Source organism: Stegostoma tigrinum, chromosome 13 (genome assembly GCF_030684315.1).
Source record: "Stegostoma tigrinum isolate sSteTig4 chromosome 13, sSteTig4.hap1, whole genome shotgun sequence".
Lineage (NCBI taxonomy): Eukaryota > Metazoa > Chordata > Chondrichthyes > Orectolobiformes > Stegostomatidae > Stegostoma > Stegostoma tigrinum.
Window position 1 is genome coordinate 64,390,537 of NC_081366.1, and position 23,475 is coordinate 64,414,011.

General features: G+C 42.8%; 1 protein-coding gene across 1 annotated transcript in view; it reads left to right on the top strand.

The window, feature by feature from the left end:
* LOC125458092 (ran-binding protein 17-like) overlaps window positions 1–23,475 on the top strand; it is a 1,334,110-nt gene that overhangs the window by 93,979 nt on the left and 1,216,656 nt on the right. The window contains exon 4 of the mRNA XM_059650767.1: window positions 2,309–2,475. Within this exon, the coding sequence (XP_059506750.1) occupies window positions 2,309–2,475 (167 nt within the window). The remainder of the gene's footprint in view (window positions 1–2,308; window positions 2,476–23,475) is intronic.

The following is a 23,475-nucleotide window of genomic DNA, read 5'->3' on the forward strand; positions in this document are numbered from 1 at the left end:
CACAGGGAGAATGTGCAAACTCCACACAGACAGTTGCCCGAGGCTGGAATCGAACCTGGGTCCCTGGCGCTGTGAGGCTACAGTGCTAAGCGCTAAGCCACCGTGAATCATCTCCCCATCCTCCTTTTCTGATGGAAGGTCTAGGCCCGAAACATCAGCGTTTGTGCTCCTAAGATGCTGCTTGGCCTGCTGTGTTCATCCAGCTCCACACTTTGTTATCTCGGATTCTCCAGCATCTGCAGTTCCCATTATCTCCATGTCGTAATCTCTCTACTTTTGTCATTCGGGTGTAAAGAAATTTTTTTTTTACTTTTCTGTAGTTTGATTCTGAAATGGTAAAATAACTTTCAAAAACGAAGAATTGCTGAAGGATTACTGTACGTTTTGAAGGCAAGTAACTTGACAGGCATTGCAACTACTTGATAATACAGCTGCTTGTTAACATGTACAGGCAGTCTCTGTATTGTGAATGGGTTCTGTTTTGTGTGCAAGTCGGAACTCTGTGTCGGACAATGAAAAGCAGCTGTGCGCAAGTACGTGAAATGTTCATATGTTGGATTTTTAAAATTATAAGCGTGTGTGGATTGCATTTGAAAGTATGAGTGTTCATAAGTCTAATGTTTGTAAATTGGGGATCTCCATATTTTGCAGATGAAATGGAGCCAAACCATCAGTACAAATGGAGAACTAGGTGGCAACAAGTAGCTGGTATATGGACTGATAGTCATTTTTCAATGACTACGCTACTGTGCCAGCCAACAACTATGTGATCAGTTCTCAGGCAACTGAACAGCTTGGAACTGTGAGCAACATTGGGAGAAGCCATCCAGTCTTCAGCTTACAAGCTCACTGTTTTCTACAGTAAAATGCATTTTAAACCTGAAATTTATTATTCGTTCAGCACTTATCGTAATAATAAGTCAAAGATCTTTTGTGTATGAACCAGCTGCTCCGTTCTTCCTGCAAGCCAATGATGGCATCTTAGAAGGAAAACCAAAGAAAAGTGTTCTGATTAACAGAAGAACCATTTTGGCAGATCCTGTGAACAAGAACTACTGAACTGCTTTCCCAATTCCCTCTGCTCATTATCCCTGTTTGGGTTGCTACTGAATTAATGTTGACTGTCAGGGAGATTCAGCTGCTGTCATGTTACCTTCTGTTTAATGTCAAGCTTGCAATAATTGCCAACTGTTACAAAGATTCCACCCCTCTGATTTGTTATTTTAGCTATTGCACACCTGACAGTACCAGCTTGGATTCCTGTTAGCTCTTCTAACTGTTTTTTTTTCACTTGTGCTCTTGTACTTTGGCTCCACTTGTCCAATTCTGCCAACTATTTCCAATGTTCCTGTCTTGTGTCCATCCTTTTTCTTATTCCCACAGCCCCTGTTCCCACCCTAATTACATCAGCTTCTCCTCATAAGTTCATAAGGTAGAGATGCAGAATTAGACCATTTGGCCCATTTGAAGTCTGTTCTGCCATTCAATCATGGCTGACATGCTCCTCATCCCCATTTTCCTGCCTTCTCCCCATAATTCTTCAACCAATTACCAATAAAATATCTTTCGAACTCCTCCTTAAACTTATTCACTGTCCCAGCATCCACTGCAATTTGGGACAGCTAATTCCATTGATTCACAACCGTTTGGGAGAAATAGTTTCTCCTCAAAGCTGTTTTAAATTTGCTACCCATTATCCTAAGACTATGACCTCTCATCCTAGAATGCTCCACAAGAGGAAACATCCGCTCCACTTTGATTTTATCTATATCTTTTATCATCTTGAATACTTCAATTTGATCCCCCATCATTCTTCTAAATTCCAGAGAATATAGGACCAAATTGTTCAACCTCTTCGTATCCCTCATCTCTGGGATCAGTTTAGTGAATCTCCTCTGACCTGCCTCTAATGTCACTACATCTTTCCTCAATGAGAGGACAAAAACTGTGCACAATACTCTAGATTCGGTCTAGAACTGTTCTGAAGAAGGGCCACTGGACCCAAAACGTTAACTCTGTTTTCACCATCACAGATGTTGCCAGACCTGCTGAGATTTTCCAGCAACTTTGTTTTTGTTCCTGATTTGCAGCACCTGTAGCTCTTTTGGTTTTTATATAGACTTTGTGATCTGATTGGCATAGATGCCGCAAGCATTCATGTGTTCTTCAGTAGATTCTCACTGCAGCTGCCTTTTTTGAAGGATCATGTTCTCTTGACAAGTTATGACTTGAAACTGGAACCCTCTCTCCTGCATGTTCCTGTAGTTTAAATTTTGTATTTTTTTAACAGTTCAAACTGTTCTTACAGGGAACTACATCTTGAACTATTTGGCATCATGTCCAAAGCTAGAACACTTTGTGATCCAAGCCTTGGTGCACCTTATTGCCAAGATCACTAAAATGGGATGGTTTGAGGTACGGAAAGATAAACTTGCCTTCAGGGAAGTGATTGCTGATGTCACCAAATTTTTACAGGTAAGATGGTGCAGTAATATTTTGTCACATTGATCTAAGCTACGTAAAGTACTGTTTAACATTGTACATGTTTTACATGTATGAAGGTGTAGCAATATTATCGCTATGATTTCAGTACAGTTTATTTGCTAGCATGTCATTTCTTTTGTACCATATCCACTTACACTGTGGAAAACTCCAAGCAGTACATCACTCGTGGTTATAGACTTGCTGTTGCTGACAGTGATCAGAACAGTTTGAGGTGATGAATTTCAGATGAGATGCAAAGGTCCAATAGAGGCTTTTGCAATGAAAAACTGATCCATATACAATAGAAAGGTGGAGGGAGGGCATCTATGGAACCTAATGCCAGCAAGGAGCCAATACTATTTGGAGAGTAAGGGGAGAAGAGAATTGGAAGGGTGAGAGAGAATATTATTATGAAGTGAGAAACTGTGCAAAACAAGAAATAGGTTTTTATTGATGTCCTCTAAATATGATTGAAATGCTTCTTGGGATCGTGTATCCCAGCAAGTAGTTAAAGTACAATACATAGATAAGCACGTGAGGAGGAATAAGGGATGTGTTGACATGCTGATAGGGTTGAATTAAGAGAGATGAAAGGATGCTCATGAGGAACCGAAAGACTGACTGAATGGCCTGTAGATGTGCTGTAAATATGTTGTAATTATTGCTTAGGAAAGCAGTGAACTGCTATGATGACAAATAGCTTTCTTCAAGACTCTCAGTCTTTATCAGCTTTTCTTGTGTAATTTATTGTTTGGTTCCATTTAAATTAGATGTGATTATTAAAATAAAAAAAAATGTCTCATGTCCAGGCCATGGTGGGGATCCAGAACAGTTCACAAGAATGATCTCAGAATATGAAGAGCAACTGAGGACTCTGGGATTCGGTTGAAATTAGAAAGTTGAGGGGGAATCTCATTGACATTTAGAGAATATTGAGAGGGCCAAATAGAGTGGACATGGACAAAATGTTTCACAAGTAGGAGAGACTAAAATGTGAGGACACAGTCTGAGTTACGGGATGACTCTTTAGAGTTGAGATGGGAAAGAATTTCTTCAGCCAGAAGGTGGTGCATCTGTCGAACTCTTTGCCACAGAAGGTCAAGTTACGACATGCATTTAAGACAGCAATAGAAAGGCTTCTGATCAGTAAGGGGGTAAATTGTTATGGGGAGAAGGCGAGAAATGAGGTTGAGAAATATATCAGCCATGATCGAATGGCGGCTGAGTGGCCTAATTCTGCACCTATATCTTATGGTGAAAATGAACATGAGCAGCTTGCAAACCTCACATAATAGACATGGTTGAATAATGTAATTTGTCAAAATGTCTCGATTGTTGATGTGGTTTCTTCAATACTGATGATAAGATATTATTTGTAGTTGTTTATTATTTCCTGAAATACAACACCTGGCAGTTTGTTTTATTGGGAAGATAAAGCTGTGTGTGAATCTAGGATCTTCAATAGTTAGCATATTTTTCTGTTTGAATAATAACATTCAATATGTCATTAATGACAATGCAAAAATTATTTTTCTTCAAATAAATGTTTTACCTGAACTCTGCTTGACTCAATTCGACACTTGTTGATCCATTTGAAGAACATCTTTTGACGTTTTTAATGAGTTATCATTACCTGTGACCCAAATAGAGGGTTTGGTCATTTCAGTCATTTTTCCAAAATGTTCAACTGTCTGGTGAACTAATTCAGACTAGTAGAAAACATTCTCAAACTAGGAAAGACAAGGTAATGTTTACTGGTCAGGAATGCAATCAAAAATGCTAGCGATAGGAAGGAGTAAGACAAATCTGGAAAGTATGATCTTGTTTCTTGATTTGTTGTTTTTCTCAAAAATTCCCAGTTTCTATGAGTTTAGAAACTCTGAAACTTGACTTGATTCTGGAATACAGTTGAAATCTTAGTAGATTTAGGGATCAAGGAGGTGGGCCAAGGCCTAACAGCTGGCTGGTAAACTTGAACATTTAGGAAGTTGGCAATATTTCTTTGCCAGCAGTTCTCTTGCAGCTGCATCGCACAAGAATACAGTGGTAACCAAGGTGTTCATTTTCTATTGGGCTTTGTGACTATGATGGGAAGCTTCAATTCTTCTGCATGGGTGCCTTCTCCAAACCAGACCAGACTAGACCTCCCGTTGTAATCAGTAGATTTAAGTTTCTTAAGCAATAAGACTTACTTAAAGCAATCAAACTGTATAATTTAAACTGTTCCATTCACCTTGGGCAGTTAACTTTTAATAGTGCATCAAAAGCTATAATTTTCAAATTGGAATTTCGTTGGATAAAAGGCTTGACTTTAGTTGATTAACCTTTGCATTTTTCCTTCTACCGACCTTTGCTACTTAACTTCTAATATGGAGTCAAAATCTTTTCACCCACTAGCCTACTTTTCATTGCCTCTTGTCCCTGCTTAAACTGAGAATTCTCTGTCCTCCTCCTCTTCCTTCACCTATTCTCTTGCCCTATCATTGGTGCTATCACTGCCTCTTGCTATCATGAATACCCCTCCTCCCTCTCTCCTCTTGTGCAGCTAGCCGTAGTCTGAAACATTAATCTGTTTCTCTCCATCTCTTTTTCTCTGCTTGCTGCTACATATTGTCCCAGCTCAACCTATTTTCAACATATTTTCTGAAGAAGGCTCTTGACCTGAAACATCAGCTTTCCTGCTCTTCTGATGCTGCTTGGCCTGCTGTGTTCATTCAGCTCTACACCTTGTTATCTCATCGACATATTTAGCCTTCTTTGCCTCCTGGTGTACTTGCTATAGCCAGGTCTCACCTTCATAATGTTTAACCTTCCATTACCTACCCTTTACCCACAAAATATCTATCAAAATGTACTCTCCTCCTCACCTTGATCACTGTATATATGTTCCTAAAGGACTCATTTTATTTCTTTTGAGGGTTCCTCTTGAGATTTCTTGAAGGCTACGTTTTGATTTTTAGGGTCTCATTGATGCAGTCACTTGGTAACAATACTTCCCTTATTCTCTATTTGTGTTGATACATGGGGTATTTAACTTCAACAGAAATGGAATCAGAAGAATTCATTAATATTCCCAATTCTTTTAATTATTTAACATTGAATGCACACCCAGATCCCTCTGAATAGCGTACTCCAAAGGGTCTGCCATTCACTGTATAATTTCCACCAGTAGTTGACCTTTCAAAATGCATCACCTCATATTTGTCCTGATTAAACTCCATCTGCTATTATTCTGCCTATGCCTTCAATTGTTTGATATCCTACTGCATCATCTGACAGTCCTCATCTCTATCCACAACTCCACCAATCTTTGTATCTTTCGTAGGTTCATAGGATCGCTACAGTGTGGAAACAGGCCCTTTGGCCCAGCAAGTCCACACAAATCTTTGGAGCATCCCACCCAGACCCATCCCCCTATAACCAACCTAAGCTAGATATCCCTGAACACTATGGGCAATTTAGCCAGGTCCGTGCTCTAGCCTGCACATCTTTGAACAGTGGGAGGAAATCGGAGCATCTGGAGGAAACCCACACAGACACATGGAGAATGTGCAAACTTCGCACAGACAGTTGCCCAAGGGTGGAATCGAACCCAGATCCCTGGCTCTGTTTGCCCTAATCTTCTGCAAACTTACTCATCAGACTAGCTACGTTTTCCTCCAAATTATTTGTGTAGACCACAAACAGTAGAGGTCCGAGCACTGATCCCTGTGGAATACCACAATTTCAACCCTCCGTTGCTAAAAGCATTCTTCCACTGTTACCCTCTGTGTCCTATGACTAAGCCAGTTCTGTATCCATCTTGCCGACTCATCCCCGATACTATGTGACTTCATCTTTTGTTCCAGTCTGCCATGAGGAACCTTGTCAAAGGCTTTACTGAAGTCCATGTAGACAATATCAATCATCTTCATCACCTCCTCAGAAAAATCAACCAAGTTAGTGAGGCACAACCTCCCCTGCAAGAAACCATGCTGTTTATTGCTGAGTCATCTACTTCCTTCTAAATGCATACAGATCGTGTCCCTGAGAATCTTTTCCAATAATTTCCCTATCACTGATATGAGGCTCACAGGCCTGTAATTTCCTGGATTATCCCTGCTGCCCTTCTTAAACAATGGGACAACACTAGCTATTCCCCAGTCTTCTAGGACCTTGGCTGTGGCCAAAGAGGAAAAAAGATGTCCATCAACTCTTCAGCAATTTGTTCTGTTGCTTCACACCGATCTGCTGGGATAGATTCTATCAGGACCCGGAGACATATTTATATTAATACTTGTTGATATTTTTTGATAGCAACTTGGCTTAGAGATTCGACACTGCTTTCCCTGATGTCGTCATCCACTAATTCCTTCTCTTTGGTGAATACCGATACAAAGTATTCATTTAAGACCTCATCTGCACCTCATTAAAACCTACATGTTCCATTATGGGTGGAAAGGGGTACTTCTATAACTGCCAATTGCCTCGGTTGAGACAGAACAGAAATTCTTAGTGACAGATTTTGGAGAATGTCGATATTTAATGGAAATGGTCTTAGAGTTTGGTATGGGTGGAAATTTAGTTCAGATGACCTTTTGGAGTTGGTTGATTAAAATATTTGTGTGATAAGGCTTGGTTTGAGGGTGGGCGGAGAATTAAATTTAAGACTGGCAGGGATTTAGGATTGTGCTCAGAGTTTGGGTTGTTAGAGTGTTGGTACATCTCTTGAAGTGGTGAGGTGGTGGAAGATAGTGCAGCATGGCTTTCGATGAAAGAATGGGTGAAGATTCTGAGCAAGTAGTCATATTTTAGGGAAATTAAATGTATATTGCAACAGGTCTTGGGGATGGGGAGATTTTAAATTCAGTGTTCCTGGAGTCAGCGTTGGTGGAACACCTGTAGGGTATTGGAAAATTACTGCGCCGGATCTCAGAATGTAGATTTACTGCCAAGTTTCAATGTTCAAGTTAACATTTTAAATATTGTGCTGTCGACAGTTTCAGTTGATCAGTCTGTGTCAGGTTATTTCAATGGGCTATGGTATATTGCTGTCATTGCAATATCTGTTCAATTAGTTAATCGGAGGAAGGAAATTATAGTTCGAGTACAGAAAAGGTTGAGAGTAGGGTGGTCTGAAATAAAGTTTCAGGGACGCAAGATGGCACCGGCAAGCAAGAAGTTGGTTTGAAGTGTGTCTACTTCAATGCCAGGAGCGTCCGGAATAAGGTGGGTGATCTTGCAGCATGGGTTAGTACCTGGGACTTCGATGTTGTGGCCATTTCGGAGACATGGATAGAGCAGGGACAGGAATGGTTGTTGCAGGTTCTGGGATTTAGATGTTTCAGTAAGAACCAAGAAGATGGTAAAAGAGGGGGAGGTGTGGCATTGTTGGTCAAGGACAGTATTACAGTTGCAGAAAGGATGTTTGGAGACTCGTCAACTGAGGTAGTAGGGCTGAGGTTAGAAACAGGAAAGGAGAGGTCACCCTATAGTTTTCTATAGGCCTCCGAATAGTTCCAGAGATGTAGAGGAAAGGATGGCAAAGATGATTCTCGATAGGAGTGAGAGAGGCAGGGTAGTTGTCATGGGGGACTTCAACTTTCCAAATATTGACTGGGAACACTATAGTTCGAGTACTACAGATGCGTCAGTTTTTATCCAGTGTGTGCAGGAGGCTTCCTGACATAGCATGTAGATAGGCCAACAAGGGGCGAAGCCACATTAGATGTGATACTGGGTAATGACCCCGGCCAGGTGTTAGATTTGGAAGTAGGTGAGCACTTTGGTGATAGCGATCACAATTCTGTTATGTTTACTTTAGTGATGGAAAGGGATAGGTGTATACCACTGGGGAAGAGTTATAGCTGGGAGAAAGGCAATTATGATGAGATTAGGCAAGATTTAGGGAGCATAGAATGGGGAAGGAAACTGCAGGGGATGGGCACATTAGAAATGTGGAGCTTATTCAAGGAAAAGCTCCTGTGTGTCCTGGATAAGTATATACTTGTCAGGCAGGGAGGAAGCTGTAGAGTGCAGGAGCCGTGGTTTACGAAGGAGGTGGAATCTCTGGTCAAGAGGAAGAAGAAGGCTTATGTTAGGATGAGATGTGAAGGCTCAGTTAGGGCACTTGAGGGCTACGATGTAGCCCGGAAAGACCTAAAGAGAGAGCTCAGAAGACCCAGGAGGAGACATGAGAAGTTGTTGGCCCTAAAAGAATATGTGAAGTGCAAGAAGGGACTTGAGAAAACAATTAGGAGAGCAAAAAGGGGCATGGTGTGGGCCTTGCAAACAGGATTAAAGAGAATCCTGAAATATTTTATAAATATATTAAAGGGGAGACGTTAATGAGGGAATGTGTAGGGCACATTAGGAACCAGGAGAGCAATTTTTGTATGTACCCGCAGGATATTTGAGACTTGGATTCTGCCCCTACTTGTGTGAACTGTCACCACATGCTACACTGGTCCAATCACAGACTGCCTCTCGTGCATCAGCTGCTGAAGAACAGTTCATTGCCAGGCTTTATTGATGTTATAAACCAGGCAGGTTGACTCTGATTTATTAGGTCACCAACGAATCGATGAATGGCCGAAGCCTATCATGCTGTATGCTTACCAATGAATGTTACATGAATACTTCTCTTCAGTCATCAATCTGGAAAAGGAAGATGTGAGTATAGAGTTCGGGAAAAGGGATTGTGAGGAACTTGTGCAGTTTGATGTAGGAAGTGGGGAGGTATTGAAGTCTCTAATGAATTTAAAAATGGACATGTCTCCTGCCTGGATGAATTGCTACTCAGGCTGCAGTGGGAGGTGAGGCAGGAAATTGCAGGAGCTCTGACACAAATTTTTAATTCCTGTCTGGTAAAGTTGGTGGAGATGAACCAGGAAATTACAAACTACTGAGTTTCATGCCAATGGTAAGGAATCTACTGGAGAAAATTCTGAAGGACAGAATTAATGTCTACTCGGAAAAGCCTAGGTTAATTTGGAATAATCGGTGTGGATTTGTCAGAGGATTTGTCAAAATTTTACAAAAATGTGATCAAGGAGGTGGATGAGAGAAGTTCTGTTGATGTAGTTTATATGGATTTTAGTAAAGCTTTTGTCAAGGTCTGAGACTTTTAGGAGACTGATTGTGACATTTAAAGCACATGGAATTTGGAGAAAATTTGTGAGATGGATCAGAAACTGGCTCAGTGATAGGACACAAAAGGATAGCGGTAGAAGGTTGTGCAAGTGACTGGAGGCCGATGTCCAGCGGTATACCACAAGGATCTACACTGGGTCTTTTATTATTTGTAATGTACAGAAATGATGTACATGGGATTTTTGGGACAATGTTAATCAATTTGCAGACTGCACCAAGATTGGTAGCATTGTTAATGGTGAAGAGATGCTTGGACAGATATAAATGGGTAAGTCAGATGGACAGAGCAGGTCGATGGTATATCACCCTAAGTGCAAAGTGATGCATTTTCGAAGAAGAAACAACATGAGGGAGCATATAATTTTTGGCAGGACACTGGGTAGAATAGAATAGAATACCCTATATACTCAGTGAGTATAGTGGAATCTTCATAGGTTGGCAATTACTGCGCTGACTTAAATGCAAAAGTACCTAGCCGCAGCTTCTTTTGTTCCAAGACTTGTTACAGAAGTAAAATGTCCAGCATTACCGAAAATCCTTCAGTCCAGCATACCATGCTGGCACTTAGCTTCCAGTCCCTACCGGACTCTGACATCACACCGTGCTGAAGACACATTACAGTTGACACAGTTCATTGCAATCATATCCCCAGTATTTTCCCCGATATAATAGCTCCTGATTTCTAGCTTTAATCTAGAGATTCTGTATTAATTTGGAAGAAATTTGTTATCTCTGATTTCTGGTTTCCAGTTAGCTGAGTATTTCTTTGTTGAAAAGTTGAAAGCTATTTTCTTTCTTTCGCACTCTAGTTTTCAGACACTTTCTTCCTTTACTGCCCCTGATTCCACTATGCAGTGCCTCTCTCTCCTTTTCACTTCTTTACAGCTGTTCTTCCCTCTTGCCACTCCCCTCTCACAACCTCATCTTTGCAGCTCCATTTCTCTCTTTCAGGCCCTTCTCCCATCCTCCATTTGCAGTTCCTTCTATCCATTTTGGAGCCTCACTTCTCGTTCAGCACCCCTAGCCGTTTTCCCTGGATCCTGGCTTGTCAGCACTATTATTGAAACCCGGCCCCATCGTTGCTTCTTGTGCCCCACCCACTCTAGCCCTACCCTTCTGTCCCCAGCCTTGCTCCCTGTGCCCCTGCTCCATTCCATGCCATGGGAGACTTGGATTCTGCCCCTACTTGTGTGAACTGTCACCACATGCTACACTGGTCCAATCACAGACTGCCTCTCGTGCATCAGCTGCTGAAGAACAGTTCATTGCCAGGCTTTATTGATGTTATAAACCAGGCAGGTTGACTCTGATTTATTAGGTCACCAACGAATCGATGAATGGCCGAAGCCTATCATGCTGTATGCTTACCAATCAAAGTAAATCAGTCTTGTTTAAAATGTTGACGAAGCCTCTACTGTTAACTGTCATTTGATAGTTTTGGGTGCATTCTCCAAGGCAGAGTCTCCTCTCTTATACAGTATTGTTGCTGATTTTTCCCTTGAATTGGTCTTCTTGCAAAATCTTAGTGAGTTCATGACATAAAATTTCAACAAATGTCTTTTTACAACAGTACTGATTGAAGTAATATTCTGTAAGTGCTGTCAAGTGACATATGCTTTATCTTTTAGATATATGCAACTTGGATGGCAGGAGTCATATGGAATTAGTTTGTCATTGGTCTTAATTTTGACTTTTCTTTCTTCTGTTTAACATCTGCAGAATTGTTTTTTCATAGCTTTCAAATGCCAAGGTTCATAAACCAAGAGATAGAACATATGGAACCCTTTAACATTCCTTAATTTGCAATAGTCCCTTAATAGCTGAAAGTTCAATTGTATTTAGTTGCATAAACCCAAGTAGTTGGAAAGAAGTTATTGTATATAAGATTGCCTAAGATTTTTGTGCCATAGTGAAAACAATTAATCAAACTGTTATGTGGAATAGTACATCAAAGACCCCTTGTTGCAAATAACTTTCTAAAAACAACTTTCTCTTTACCAAAATCTATATAATGTATAAGGTTTCTTTTACAATGTCAGTTTATCATGGAGGCCTCCATTCAAAACTTGTCATTCAGTCATTATGTCCTCCCACCAATGATGGCAGGACAGTTTTTTGTTCTGCAGAGAAGGTCAGTGCAAGAGAAAGTGTGCTATGTGCTCTTTGGCACAATACAGTTTCAGTGCTCAAAAAATGGGCTTCAGTTGTGTATTCTCATCACCCTGGTGATGGTATTTGGACGTATGCATCTAACAACCACTGACGTATCATGATGTTGGTCTATGTCACTGATTTGTTGACAGCATTATCAATTTTAAACTTTGCATTTCAAATCTCACTCTGTTTTAATCTTGTAAAGTTGTTTTGGATGTTAGACAGAATGCAGGCCCCTCTTACCAGCATCATGGTTTAAAGGGATCGTGATCTATTTACAGTTATTTTCTGTAGCAATTGGTGCAATTGTACACATTTTTTTGAGCATTTCTATACTTGTCTAAAGTTTCAGTGGTTTGTAGGGAATGATCTAATTTCTGAAGCTTTTTGTTTGTTTGTACCAAAGTTTTTGGTGAAAAGCATCATTTCCAGGCATGCATGACCTGGTAGGACTCCGTCCATGAATTGCGCATTATGGAGAGAACAACAATAGGCTACACAGAGCAGGAAAAACTGCTAAAATAAGGAAGAGATGGGGATTGGCTTTCAGAAGAAGGTCTTGTCCACCGAGAGTCCTTGAAAAACAATTCTTTTACCTCAATTTCAACAATGACCAATACATAAAATGTCGTTGCTTCAGAAAAGTGGTCATGATTGATAGATACCAATAGCACAGGTTGTAAGTTTCCTCTCAACGAAGGATTTTTGAAAGAAATTCTGTGCAAACAAGGAAACCATGGCTCTGATTTGTTCATTTGACCTTCACCCAGGCCATTGCTGGAGATAAAAGCAACATATTGATATCAGCAATTGACAACACAGTGGTTAGCATTGCTGGTTCAGGTATGCAGCGACTGCCACCTTGTTATAAGGGCGTTAGTATACAATATCAGCATGTTCTCCTCTTGTCAGGATGCTCTGGGAATGTCCTGCAGATGAACAAGTTGTTGCATTTATAGTGGTGTGCACAACCTTCCATTATGAGGGAACAATCCTTGCCATCAGCCGACAAGTAAAGAATCGATGAAAAGTAGAAGATGGAGGAGGAAGAAGAAGATTGGCTACTGCCCTTTTTGCCCAAGCTTTATGTCAAATAATTTGAGTGCTGTGTATCTCCGCTACGTTTCCTTAATCACTAACAGTCTCTACTTTTTAAACTATGCTCTGTCATCATATCATCTTCTCCTGACAAAGCAAAAAATTTAAAAAGAATCTGAAAATGCATATTCGGATCCAAATTTATGAGTTCAGATATGGTGTAATACACATAAAATGAAATCAATAACCCCTGTACATTTAATGCTGAGCTTCATATGCCGTTACGTATCTTAGTATTCTGATAAGACGGTCAAAGCAGGAGTGATGGAAGGCTGATGATCTTCGGAGCAGAAAACAGATGACTGTGGCAGATAGCCACAAACTGCTCAGGGCTTAGAGGCTGCCTTCAGACTATAACAGTCTAACATAGGCTTGTGGGTTGACGGACAAGAGTCTTGTAGAGTAGGAAAGGTGAGGACAAGAAAACTGCCACACTGAGAGAGGAAAACAGGCTCATATGTCATGAAGCCGGCTCAAATGTCTTGAGACAGTGCCTCAGCCATCCTTCAAAACTGTTGGAAATCAGATTGGCGGGGTTGTGATGCCCTGAAATTATCTTTGAACCTTGATATCCAGAGCCATTATGGCAACTGTCTTGAGTTTCCATTCCAGCACTCAGAACTTTTGAGTGAAGCTGTTTGTGCTGTAAAAGAAATTGGGGAATCCATTTCCACTGGTTATTCCACAATTAGAGGACTGTGTGCAGTTCTGCTCACCTCACCACAAGAAGAATGTGATAGCACTAAAGCAGGTACAGAGGACGTTCAGTAGGATGTTGCCTGGGATGGAGAAATTGAGCTACAAGGAGAGACTAGATAGACTTGGATTGCTTTCTTTACAGCAAAAGAGACTGAGGAGGGACATGATTATAATCTTAAAGACTTTAATCAGTATGGACAGGGTGAACGGAGAAGCTGCTTCCCTTTATTCAGAGGCCAGCCTTGAGAGGGCGTAGTTTTAGGGTAAGGGGCAGGAGATTCAGAGGGGATTTGGGAAAAAACCTTTTCACTCAGCAGGTGGTGGAAATCTGAAATGCACTGCTGGGAAGGTAGGTGGACAGTGAATCTTACAACCCATAAAAACATTTGGATGAGCACTTCAAATATTATAACATTCAAGAATATGAGATAAGCACAGAAAATTGGGATTAGCGCGCTCTTTGCAGTAGTTATGTCGGTGCAGACTCAATGGGTCGAATGGCTTTTCTGCCCTGTATGAGTGTATGAATTCAGAGATCATAGTAGGTTTATCATGCATGTTCCACCTTGCCAGTGAAAGTGCCGCCCTGCCTTATATCAAATCTGTCTTCTATAAGGCAATCATCTATCCATGCTCCATCTCACTTTCAAGCCGACTGCACTATTCTGTAACATCGTGGATGATCTGTTGTGTTTCAAATTCTCCATCCCCATTGAACCACGATAACTCTTGATTCCCTAACCTAATAAAAATCTTATCCAACTCTGACTGAAAAATGATCCCGCCTCCACCATCTTGTGAACTAGAGTTCTAATGTTGCATGGCTTTCTGAGAGAAAAATAGTCTATTCATCTGAGAATGGAAATTGTTTCTGGCCTTTTGGTTTAGATTAAGTGTAAGCTCTGAGAAACAAGTAGCAAAGGAGTATAAAACCATGCTGTATCTTGATTAGATATTGTAGAGTTATCAAAAAATCAATAGAACTGCAAACTTGGAAACTTGAAACAAAAACAGAAATGGCTGAAAAATCTCAGTAAGGCAGCAGCATCTGTGAAGAGAAAACAGAATTAACATTTAAGGTCCAGTGACCCTTCTTCAGAACAGATGGTAGCTAGGAGAAGGATGGTTTTTAGGCAGAATTGGGGTAGGTGGAGTAAACAGTAGCTGGAGATAGAGCCCAAAGAGAGAGACAAACAGTTGGATGGACAAAGGAGTGGTTAAAAGTCAGCTTGGTGGAATGAATAGCTGTTAATGGTGTCTGTTAAGAACTGACAATAGGTAATGATGTCAAAGTATCATAGAATCCCTACAATGTGGAAACAGGCTCTTCAGCCCACAAAGTCCACACTGACCCTGAGAGCAACCGCCTGGACCCATCCCCCCACTAATCTACACATCCCTGAACACTACGGGCAATTTAGCATGGCCCATCCACCTAGCCTGCGCATCTTTGGACTTTGGGAGGAAACCAGAGCACCCGGAAGAAACCCACACAGACACTGGAAGAATGTGCAAACTCCACACAGACGCTCGCCCGCCCGAGGGTGGAATTGAACCTGGGCCCCTGGCTCTGTGAGGCAGCAGTGCTAACCACTGAGCCACTGTGCCGCCTCAGGTGTGACAAACTGACAGTACATCCACCTGATATGACAGAGTCAATGCAGGAGGTGGTAGCGGACAAACAGTGAGTAGCAGATGGTGAAGAGAAATCTCAAAAGAAAAATCCTTAATCATGGAGGACCACCACCGGCCAACAGACATTGGAAAGAAGTACAAAAACAAAAGTTGCTGGTAAAGCTCAGCAGGTGTGGCAGCATGTGTGAAGAAAAAAATCAGAGCTAATGTTTTGTGTCCAGTGATTCTGGAAAGAGCCAGCTGCACCACAAGTCACACCAATGGCTCCTCTTCTGACGAAGATGTGCAAGAAAGCATTAACAGAAGAAGAGGAAAAATATCAAAGGGCAGAAGGGAATGAGCACACAAAAGTCCAGAAATACTGGACATCACAAGGGATCTTGTGACTTCATGATGTTTGGAACCACGAATTACATAGCATACCATAGCTTTGGACAACTAGGAACATCACTGCTCTGACCCAGGAGCAGAGCATAATAACAGGTGCTCTGAATTGGCCAGACAAAACAAAACCTGATCATCCTGGCTTCTTCTTCGCACTGATGACACCTGATTGGGACAATGGCCCCATGGAAGAACAGGACAACCAGCTCAACCATATGAGGGTGCAGCAATTTGCCCACACCACTAAGATGCAGGAGCTCACCCAGTCACAGGACTATATGTAAACCTTCATTGGACAAATGGACTGTATGGTGATCTAAAAATCTTAACATCGGTTTTAAAATTTCCAGCAGAAATGTGTATAGTTAAAAACCAATGTAGTATGTCTCCACATTGGCTTACCTGGCAGGAGTGCAGGATGCCATACAGCAGCTACAGGAAATGTTTGAGGTAGTGGGCCCAGAGGCCATTGATGTGGTCTGTGGTAACAATTCCTGGCCTGGGTATTTTGCTGTGAGGAGGCACCCTTACCATTTCCAAAGTTAAGGAGGTGGTGGGTGGGTGCTTTGTAGCAGATGTTCAATACTGAAATACTCCCCTGAAACTAATTAACATGTACAGCCGGGTGGTAAGCAATGAGCAGTTGGCTGCCCTTCACCACCTTGTGCGGCTGGCAACCTCCAAGGCTCATCATCCTGGCTGGTGAATTAGTTACCTTTTGGATGCAGCTAGACGATCCAGAGAGGCTGACAGCAACTGAGACGCCATGTCTAGATTCCTGATGGAAGCAGTGATAGACGCTAAGCTGCACGATATCTTCAGCATCCTTGTAGATGGAGGGCAGTGTAGATAATCCTGGTAGTGGTCAGATGGATCTATCTGCTGAAAGATAGATTTTCTTCTGAGTATTTTTGGTAAGAGCCACCTTCGAATCAGTGTTCTTCACTGACTGCTTCCCTCCTGCTGGCTGACAGTCACCAGCAAGGGAACGTGGAAGTTGAATGTGAAGCACTTGACCCCAGAAAACATTGTGGCATCAAAAGGGATTGCAAAGGTTGGAGGACTGTGAAATCCTACTTTGAGTCTCCAGCAGACAGGTGGGAAACGGTCAAGGGAACATCAAGAGGTTCTTCATTCTCAAAGATAGCCAGAAGGCGAGAGAGATGGTTGCAGTTGTCTAAACCAGAAAAGCATGCAGAACCTACTTTAGCTGCAGACGATAGGAGTTTATGTCAAAGAGAATCTCCAGGAGATGAAGAACCAGCAAGCATTACTCTTTGAATAAAAAACAAAAGAACTGCAAATGCTGTAAGTCAAAAACAAAAACAAAGTTGCTGGAAAAGCTCAGCAGGTCTGACAGCATCTGTGAAGGAGAAAACAGAGTTAATATTTTGGTGCTGGTGATCCTTCCACAGAACTGATGTTGGCTGGGAAAATGTCTGTTTATGTGCAGAAAATAGGAAGGTGGGTGGGGTAGGGAGTAAACAATCAGATAGAAGAGCCCAAAAGAGAGATAAAGACAGTTGGACAGACAAAGGAGTTGCTAACGATCAGGCTGGGAGGGTGAGTAGTTGTTAATGGGGACTGTTAGTGACTAACAACAGGGGGCGTGTAATGGCAGGCTATGTGGTGAAAAGGCCTGGTGTATGTGGTGGGGAGGCTGGGACATGGGAAGGTTTAGGCCCTAAAATTATTGAACTCAACATTGAGCCCGGAGGGCAGTAGGGTCCCCGTGCGAAAAATGAGATGATTCTCCTCTGGCTTGCGTAGGGCTTCACTGGAACACTGTAGCAAGCCGGAGACAGAGATGTTGGCCAGGGAGCAAGGTGGTGCATTCAAGTTGCAGGCAACAGGTAGTTCAGGGTCTTTTTTGCAAACAGAACATAGATGTTCTGCAAAGCAGTTGCCAAGTCTAGGCTTTGTTTCCCCAATATCGAGGAGACCACGTTGTGAGCAGCGAATGCAGTAGACTAGATTCTTGGAAGTGCAGGTGAAGTGTTGCTTCACCTGAAAGGTATGTTTGGGCTGTTGGATTCTGAGGAGGGAAGAGGTAAATGTGCAGGTGTTGCACCTTCGCTGGTTACAGGGGAAGGTGCCATAGGGCTGTGGGGAGGTGTTGGGGATGATGGAATTGTGGACCAGGGTGCCCTGGAAGGTAAGGGTCCCTGTGGAAGGCGGACAAGGGAGGAGAGGGGAATATGTGTCTGGTGGTGGCATCTTGCTGGAGGTGACGGAAATGGGGACTGATGATCTTCTGGATGTGGATGCTTGTGGGATGGTAGGTGAGGATGAGGGGAACCCTATTGCTGTTGCATAGCGAGAAGGGGTGAGGGCGGAAGTATGGGCGATAGGTCGGACCTGGTTGAGGGCCCTGTCGACAACGGAGCTGGGGAATCCTCAGTTGAGGAAGAAGGTGGACATTTTGGAGGCTCGCTTGTCGAAGTTGGCCTCATCTGAACATATGCGACGGAGACGGAGGAACTGAGAGAATGGGATGGAGTCCTTACAGGAAATGGGGTCTGAGGATGTATAGTCCAGGTAGCTGTGGGAGTCAGTGGGTTTGTAATGAATATTAGTCGCCAGTCTATCTCCAGAAATAGAAATAGAAATGTCGAGGAAGGGAAGGGAGGAGTCAGACATAGACCAGGTGAAAGTGAGGGCAGGGTGGAAATTGCAGGCAAAATTTATGAAGTTTTCCAATTCCAGGCGAGAGAGAGAAGCAGCACTGATGATATCATCAATGTATCAGAGAAAGAGTTGTGGGTGGGGGCCGGAATAGGACTGGGACAAGGAATGTTCCACGTACCCTGCGAAGAGATAGGCATAACTAGGGCCCATGCGGGTACCCTTGGCAACCCCTCTTAGCAGAAGAAAATGAGAGGAGTTGAAGGAGATGTTGTTGAGGACAAGCTCGGCCAAACAGAGGAGGGTTGTGGTGGGTGGAGAGGGTTCAGGTCTTCGCTTCAGTAAGCAGTGGAGAGCCCTAAGACCCTCCTGGTCGGGATTTGATGTGTAAAAGGAATTGCACATCCATGGTAAAGAGGAGGTGGCTAGAGCCGGTAAACTGGAAGCTTTGAAACCGGTGCAAGGCGTCAGTTGAATCATTATTGTATGTGGGGAGAAGACTGAGTCAAGGTAGGAAGAGATGAGTTCTGTGGGGCATGCGCAGGCTGAAACAGTTGGTCTACCTGGACAATCCTGTTTGTGGATTTTTGGCAAGAGGTAGAAATGAGCTGTGTGGGATTGGGGGACTATTAGCTTGGAAGCGGATGGGTGGCGATCACCGGATGAATTGAGATCCATAACTATAGTGGATGCAATGGCCTGATGTGCCATGGTGGGGTCATGGTCCAGGGGAAGGTGAGTTATCTGAGAGCTGGCGCTCAGCCTCGACAAGGTAGAGGTCAGTGCCCCAGACAACAAAAGCATCACCCTTATCACCAGGTTTGATGACAAAGTCAGGGTTAGATCTGAGTGCATGGAGTGCAGTCAGTTTGGAGGGAGATAGGTTGGATTAGTTGAGGGGGCAGTGAAATTGAGGCAACTAATGTCATGTCGACAGTTCTCAAAGAAAAGATCGAGTGCAGGTAAAAGGCCGGAGGGAGGGCTCCAGGTGGATGGAGAGTTTTGGAGTTGGGCAAAGGGATCTGTGGGACGGGGAGAGGACTCTTGTCCAAAGAAATGAGCACGGAGGTGAAGACGGCAGAAGAACAGTTTGGCATCATGTCATGCCTGAAATGCATTAAGGTGGGGACATTACTCTTTGCCGTTGAGGCCTCCAAGATAATCTTCCAGTCCAGGGTCTGCTTCATGGAACGGATGAGATGCTGTTGCATTTTTTTTCCAGAAGGTGCACAAAGACACCTCTGTGATCAGCAGCCTGAAGGAAGATGATGACTTCGTCATGTTATCACAGTCTGACACTGAGGATCAGTAAATCCTTTTATGCTAGATTATTTGACACAAACTGCACAGACAATACAGCTTCCTCGAGGACTGGAATGGCTGTTATGAATATCTTAGAGAACAGCACACAGGAGAGCCTGGACCAGCTGTTTTCTCTGGATGAGTTAACCGAAGCCTTCAAGTCCTTTTGAGAAGAGTAAAACTTGAAGTGACAGTTTACTGGTGGAGTTGTTTTCAACTCTGTTGAATTTGATTGGCCAGGATCTGCTGGAGATGTAGGGCAGGTATGCTTCTAGCAGGTAGCATATGCAAACCCATGAAGAAGAGCATCATCATCCTCATTTACAAGTGGAAGGAGGACAAAGAGGAAGTCAAAAATTGACCAGCTCGAATGCAGATTACTAAATCCTATCCAGGACCTATCCAAGATCATTGCCAACTGGATCAGGTCTCCTCTGGGGTTGCAAATTCACCCCAGTCAAAGCTGCGCTGTATTGGGCAGGAAATTCTGAGAGCCTTGCACTCTTCAAAGATATTTGTGGGATAGGGGAGTGGATACCTGCATCATCAACCTGAACCAGCAGACGACTTTTGATAGGATATTGCACACCTACAAGTGGGACATATGTTTTTCAAATGGGCTTTGGGGAAGGGGTTTGCAATTGGATGGAGTGCTCTATACAAACATTGGTTGAGCAGTATCAGTCAACAGGTGGGAATCAGAAAGCTTACTGATCCAATCTGGAGTCAGGTATGGCTGCTCTCTCTGCTATTTTGTTTGTATGTTGCAAGGAAACTTTCTGCTGACTCCAGCAGAAAGCATATCAGCCTTTGAGGGGTGATTATCCTAGACAGTGGAGGTCTGAAGGTCAAAGCCTCCCTATATTTTGATGATGTCTCTGTTTTCTGCCCTGATCCATTGCCAGTGCGAAGACTGATGATCATCTATGACCCGTTTGACCTGGCCTCAGAAGTTAAGGAAAATCGTACTTTGGGAACTGGGCTGGCTGATCTTTTATCCCCTTTACCATCTGCTCAACTTACCTGAAGCTGCTGGGAATATGGTTTGGAGGGGTCGAAGTGTGCACAAAAACCTGTGAGCATTGTATTGCCAAAGTGAGGCAGAAACTGGATTTAAGGGAGCATCACTCTGCCTCTCTTACAGGTAAAAACTTGGTCATCCGGTGTGTGGGACAATTGATGTTGCTACAAGTGGTGCAGATTAGGCTCCTTCCCTGATCCTGTGCCATTGCAGCTACCTGAGCCATTTTCCATTTCACCTGGAGGTTGAAGATCGATTGTGTCTGCAGGAACACCATGTGTAGAACTCCAGATAAGAGCACTAGGAAGTACCCAACGCCGCCATTATCCTGATGGGACTGTCTTTGTGAGTGGCTCCATACCCTCGGTATACAAACCCCAAGTGTCACTGTTGTGAAATTCTACTTGTCTTTAGTGTTGCAAAAAATGAATCTGGCCTAGTTGCTGTATCACCTGACCATTATTGAAAAATTGTAAGGAAAACAGCTTTGACCACAAGTCCATCAGGAAGTGGTTAGCATGTAAGGTCCTCAAGATCCTATAGGAAAAGGAAAGGGTGGATCCTGCCAGGAAGTTCCCTGAGCATACTTTCAAAGTCATTTGGCAGAATGCCTCGCCTCTAGAACTTTCCAATAAGGACTAAGATATACCTTGGCTAGTGGTGAGACTGCCAATCAGATCTTTCATGAATGCCAGCCTGTGTGCCACTGTACACTGTTCTCAAAGCAGCTGCGCTGATGAGGCTGTCATACATCTCCTCCTGGAATGTGTGTTTACAAAAATGGTCTGATGGGAGATGCAATGGTATTTGTTGAAGTTCATCACAAGTAGCTCTGTTACACAGGACTCTAGTGCCCAGTTGGCTGTTCCCTTGGATGAGCACTGAGACAAACATCGACTGTGACTGCAGGACCATTTATTTGGTGAAAAACACTTTTTTGTCTTCCTGTGTAAAGAATTGACGTCAGCAAACTGGCACAGTCCAAAGTCCACAACTGCATGCTGAGAGAAACACTGAAGCTATCACCAAAGTGTAGTGGGGAAAGACCATAGTCTAGGATCTTTCTGCCAAAGTATACGAGGGTCCGTTCAGTTGTCAGACCCCTTATTGCCTTAAATGGATATAAATAGATTCCTTGCTGCGTAGAAAATACCTGTTTTGCAACTATAGGAAACTCTGAAGAATGTGTTATTTTTTCATGGAAAAATTACAAGTTCACTGCTTATAATCTTTCAGTTTTCTCTTGACTCAGGGGACATGCCAGAAGACTGGTGAATTGCAAGCATCGCACTCTTAAACAGAAAAGGTTGTCAGGATAAAACCAGCTGTTACTGACTAGTCAGTTTTACTTCAGTGCGGGAGAAGCCTCATGAAACAATTATTTAAGATAGAATTGATGGTCACATGGGAAAAGTTGGGTTGATTGGGAAGAGCCAGCACAAATTTCTAAAGGGAAAATTATATTTAGCTAACTTGTTGGATGTTTTTGAACAAGTAACAGAAAAGTTCATGAAGGTAATACTGTTGATGTGGTGTGCATGGATTCCTAAGTATGAAAAGCAGATGCTGTAAATCAGAACAAAACCAGAAGTTGCTAGAAAAGCTCAGCAGGTCTGGCAGCATCTGTGAAGAAAATTCAGAGCTAATGTTTTGGGTCCAGTGACCATTCCTAAGAACTGATGGTAGCTAGGAAAATGTCAGTTTATATGCAGAAGATGGGTGGGGGTGGCTGCTAAGGAGTAAACGATAGGTGAGGATAGAGCCCAAAGAGAGAGAACAGTTGGATTGACGAAGGAATTTATAACAGTCTGGAAGGAGGTCAAATTGTTATCACCATCTTTGTCCAACTGCTCTTCTCCCTCTTTGGGCTCTATCCCCACCTATCATCTGCTCCTTATCTTCTGCATTTAAACATACATTTTCCTAGCTACCATCAGTTCTGAGGAAGGGTCATCGGACCTGAAATATTAACTCTGATTTTTCTTCACAGATGCTGGCTGATGTGCTGAGCTGTTTTTGTTCCAAATTCAGAGGTAGTATTTGACACAGTCCCAATTTGTCACCTTGTGAGAAAATTTATACCTTATGGAATAAAAGAGACAATAACAACGTGGATACAAAATTGGCTAAGTTATAGATAAAAGAAGGTTACATCAGTGAATGGTTTCCAGGTCGGTAGAAGGATCGTGGTAGTGTTTTTCAGGGATCAGTCTGGAGATTCTTGTTTTTCGTGATACACATTAAAGAACAAGATTTTTGTGGTCGACAGACAATTTCAAAGCTTGGAATGACGCAAAACTTGGTGGCTTTGCAAATTATGAGGACAGTGTGGAACTCCAAAAGAACATGTGGACAGGTCGGTACTAGATGACATTCAATGTAAAAAATTGTGAGGTGATGCATTTTGAGAGGAAGAAATTGGACAACATGAAAAAAAATATACAGTATTAAATTCAGAGATAGTAGGAGGTGCTGATGCTGGAGAATCTGAGATAAGGTGTAGAGCTGGATGAACACAACAGAGCAAGTAACATCAGAGGAGCAGGAATGCTGACGGGCCTGGACCTTTCTTCAGAAATGGGGGAGGGGAAGGGGATTCTGAAATAAATAGGGAGACGGGGGAGGCGGATGGAAGATGGATAAAGGAGCAAATAGGTAGAGAGGAGACAGACTCCACAAAGCCATCTCCAAGCCATCGCTTGGTTTCCCCAATGTAGAGGAGGCCACATTGTGACAGTGGGTAGAGTATACCACATTAGCAGATGTGCAAGTGAACATCTGCTTGACGTGGAAGGTTTTCTTGGGGCCTGGGATGGGAGTAAGGGGGGAGGTGTAGGGGTAGGTGCAGTACTTCCTGCGGTTGCAGGGAAAAGTGCCAGGGGTGATGGAGCTGGTGGAGAGTGTGGAGTGGACAATGGAGTCATGGAGAGAGTGGTCCATCT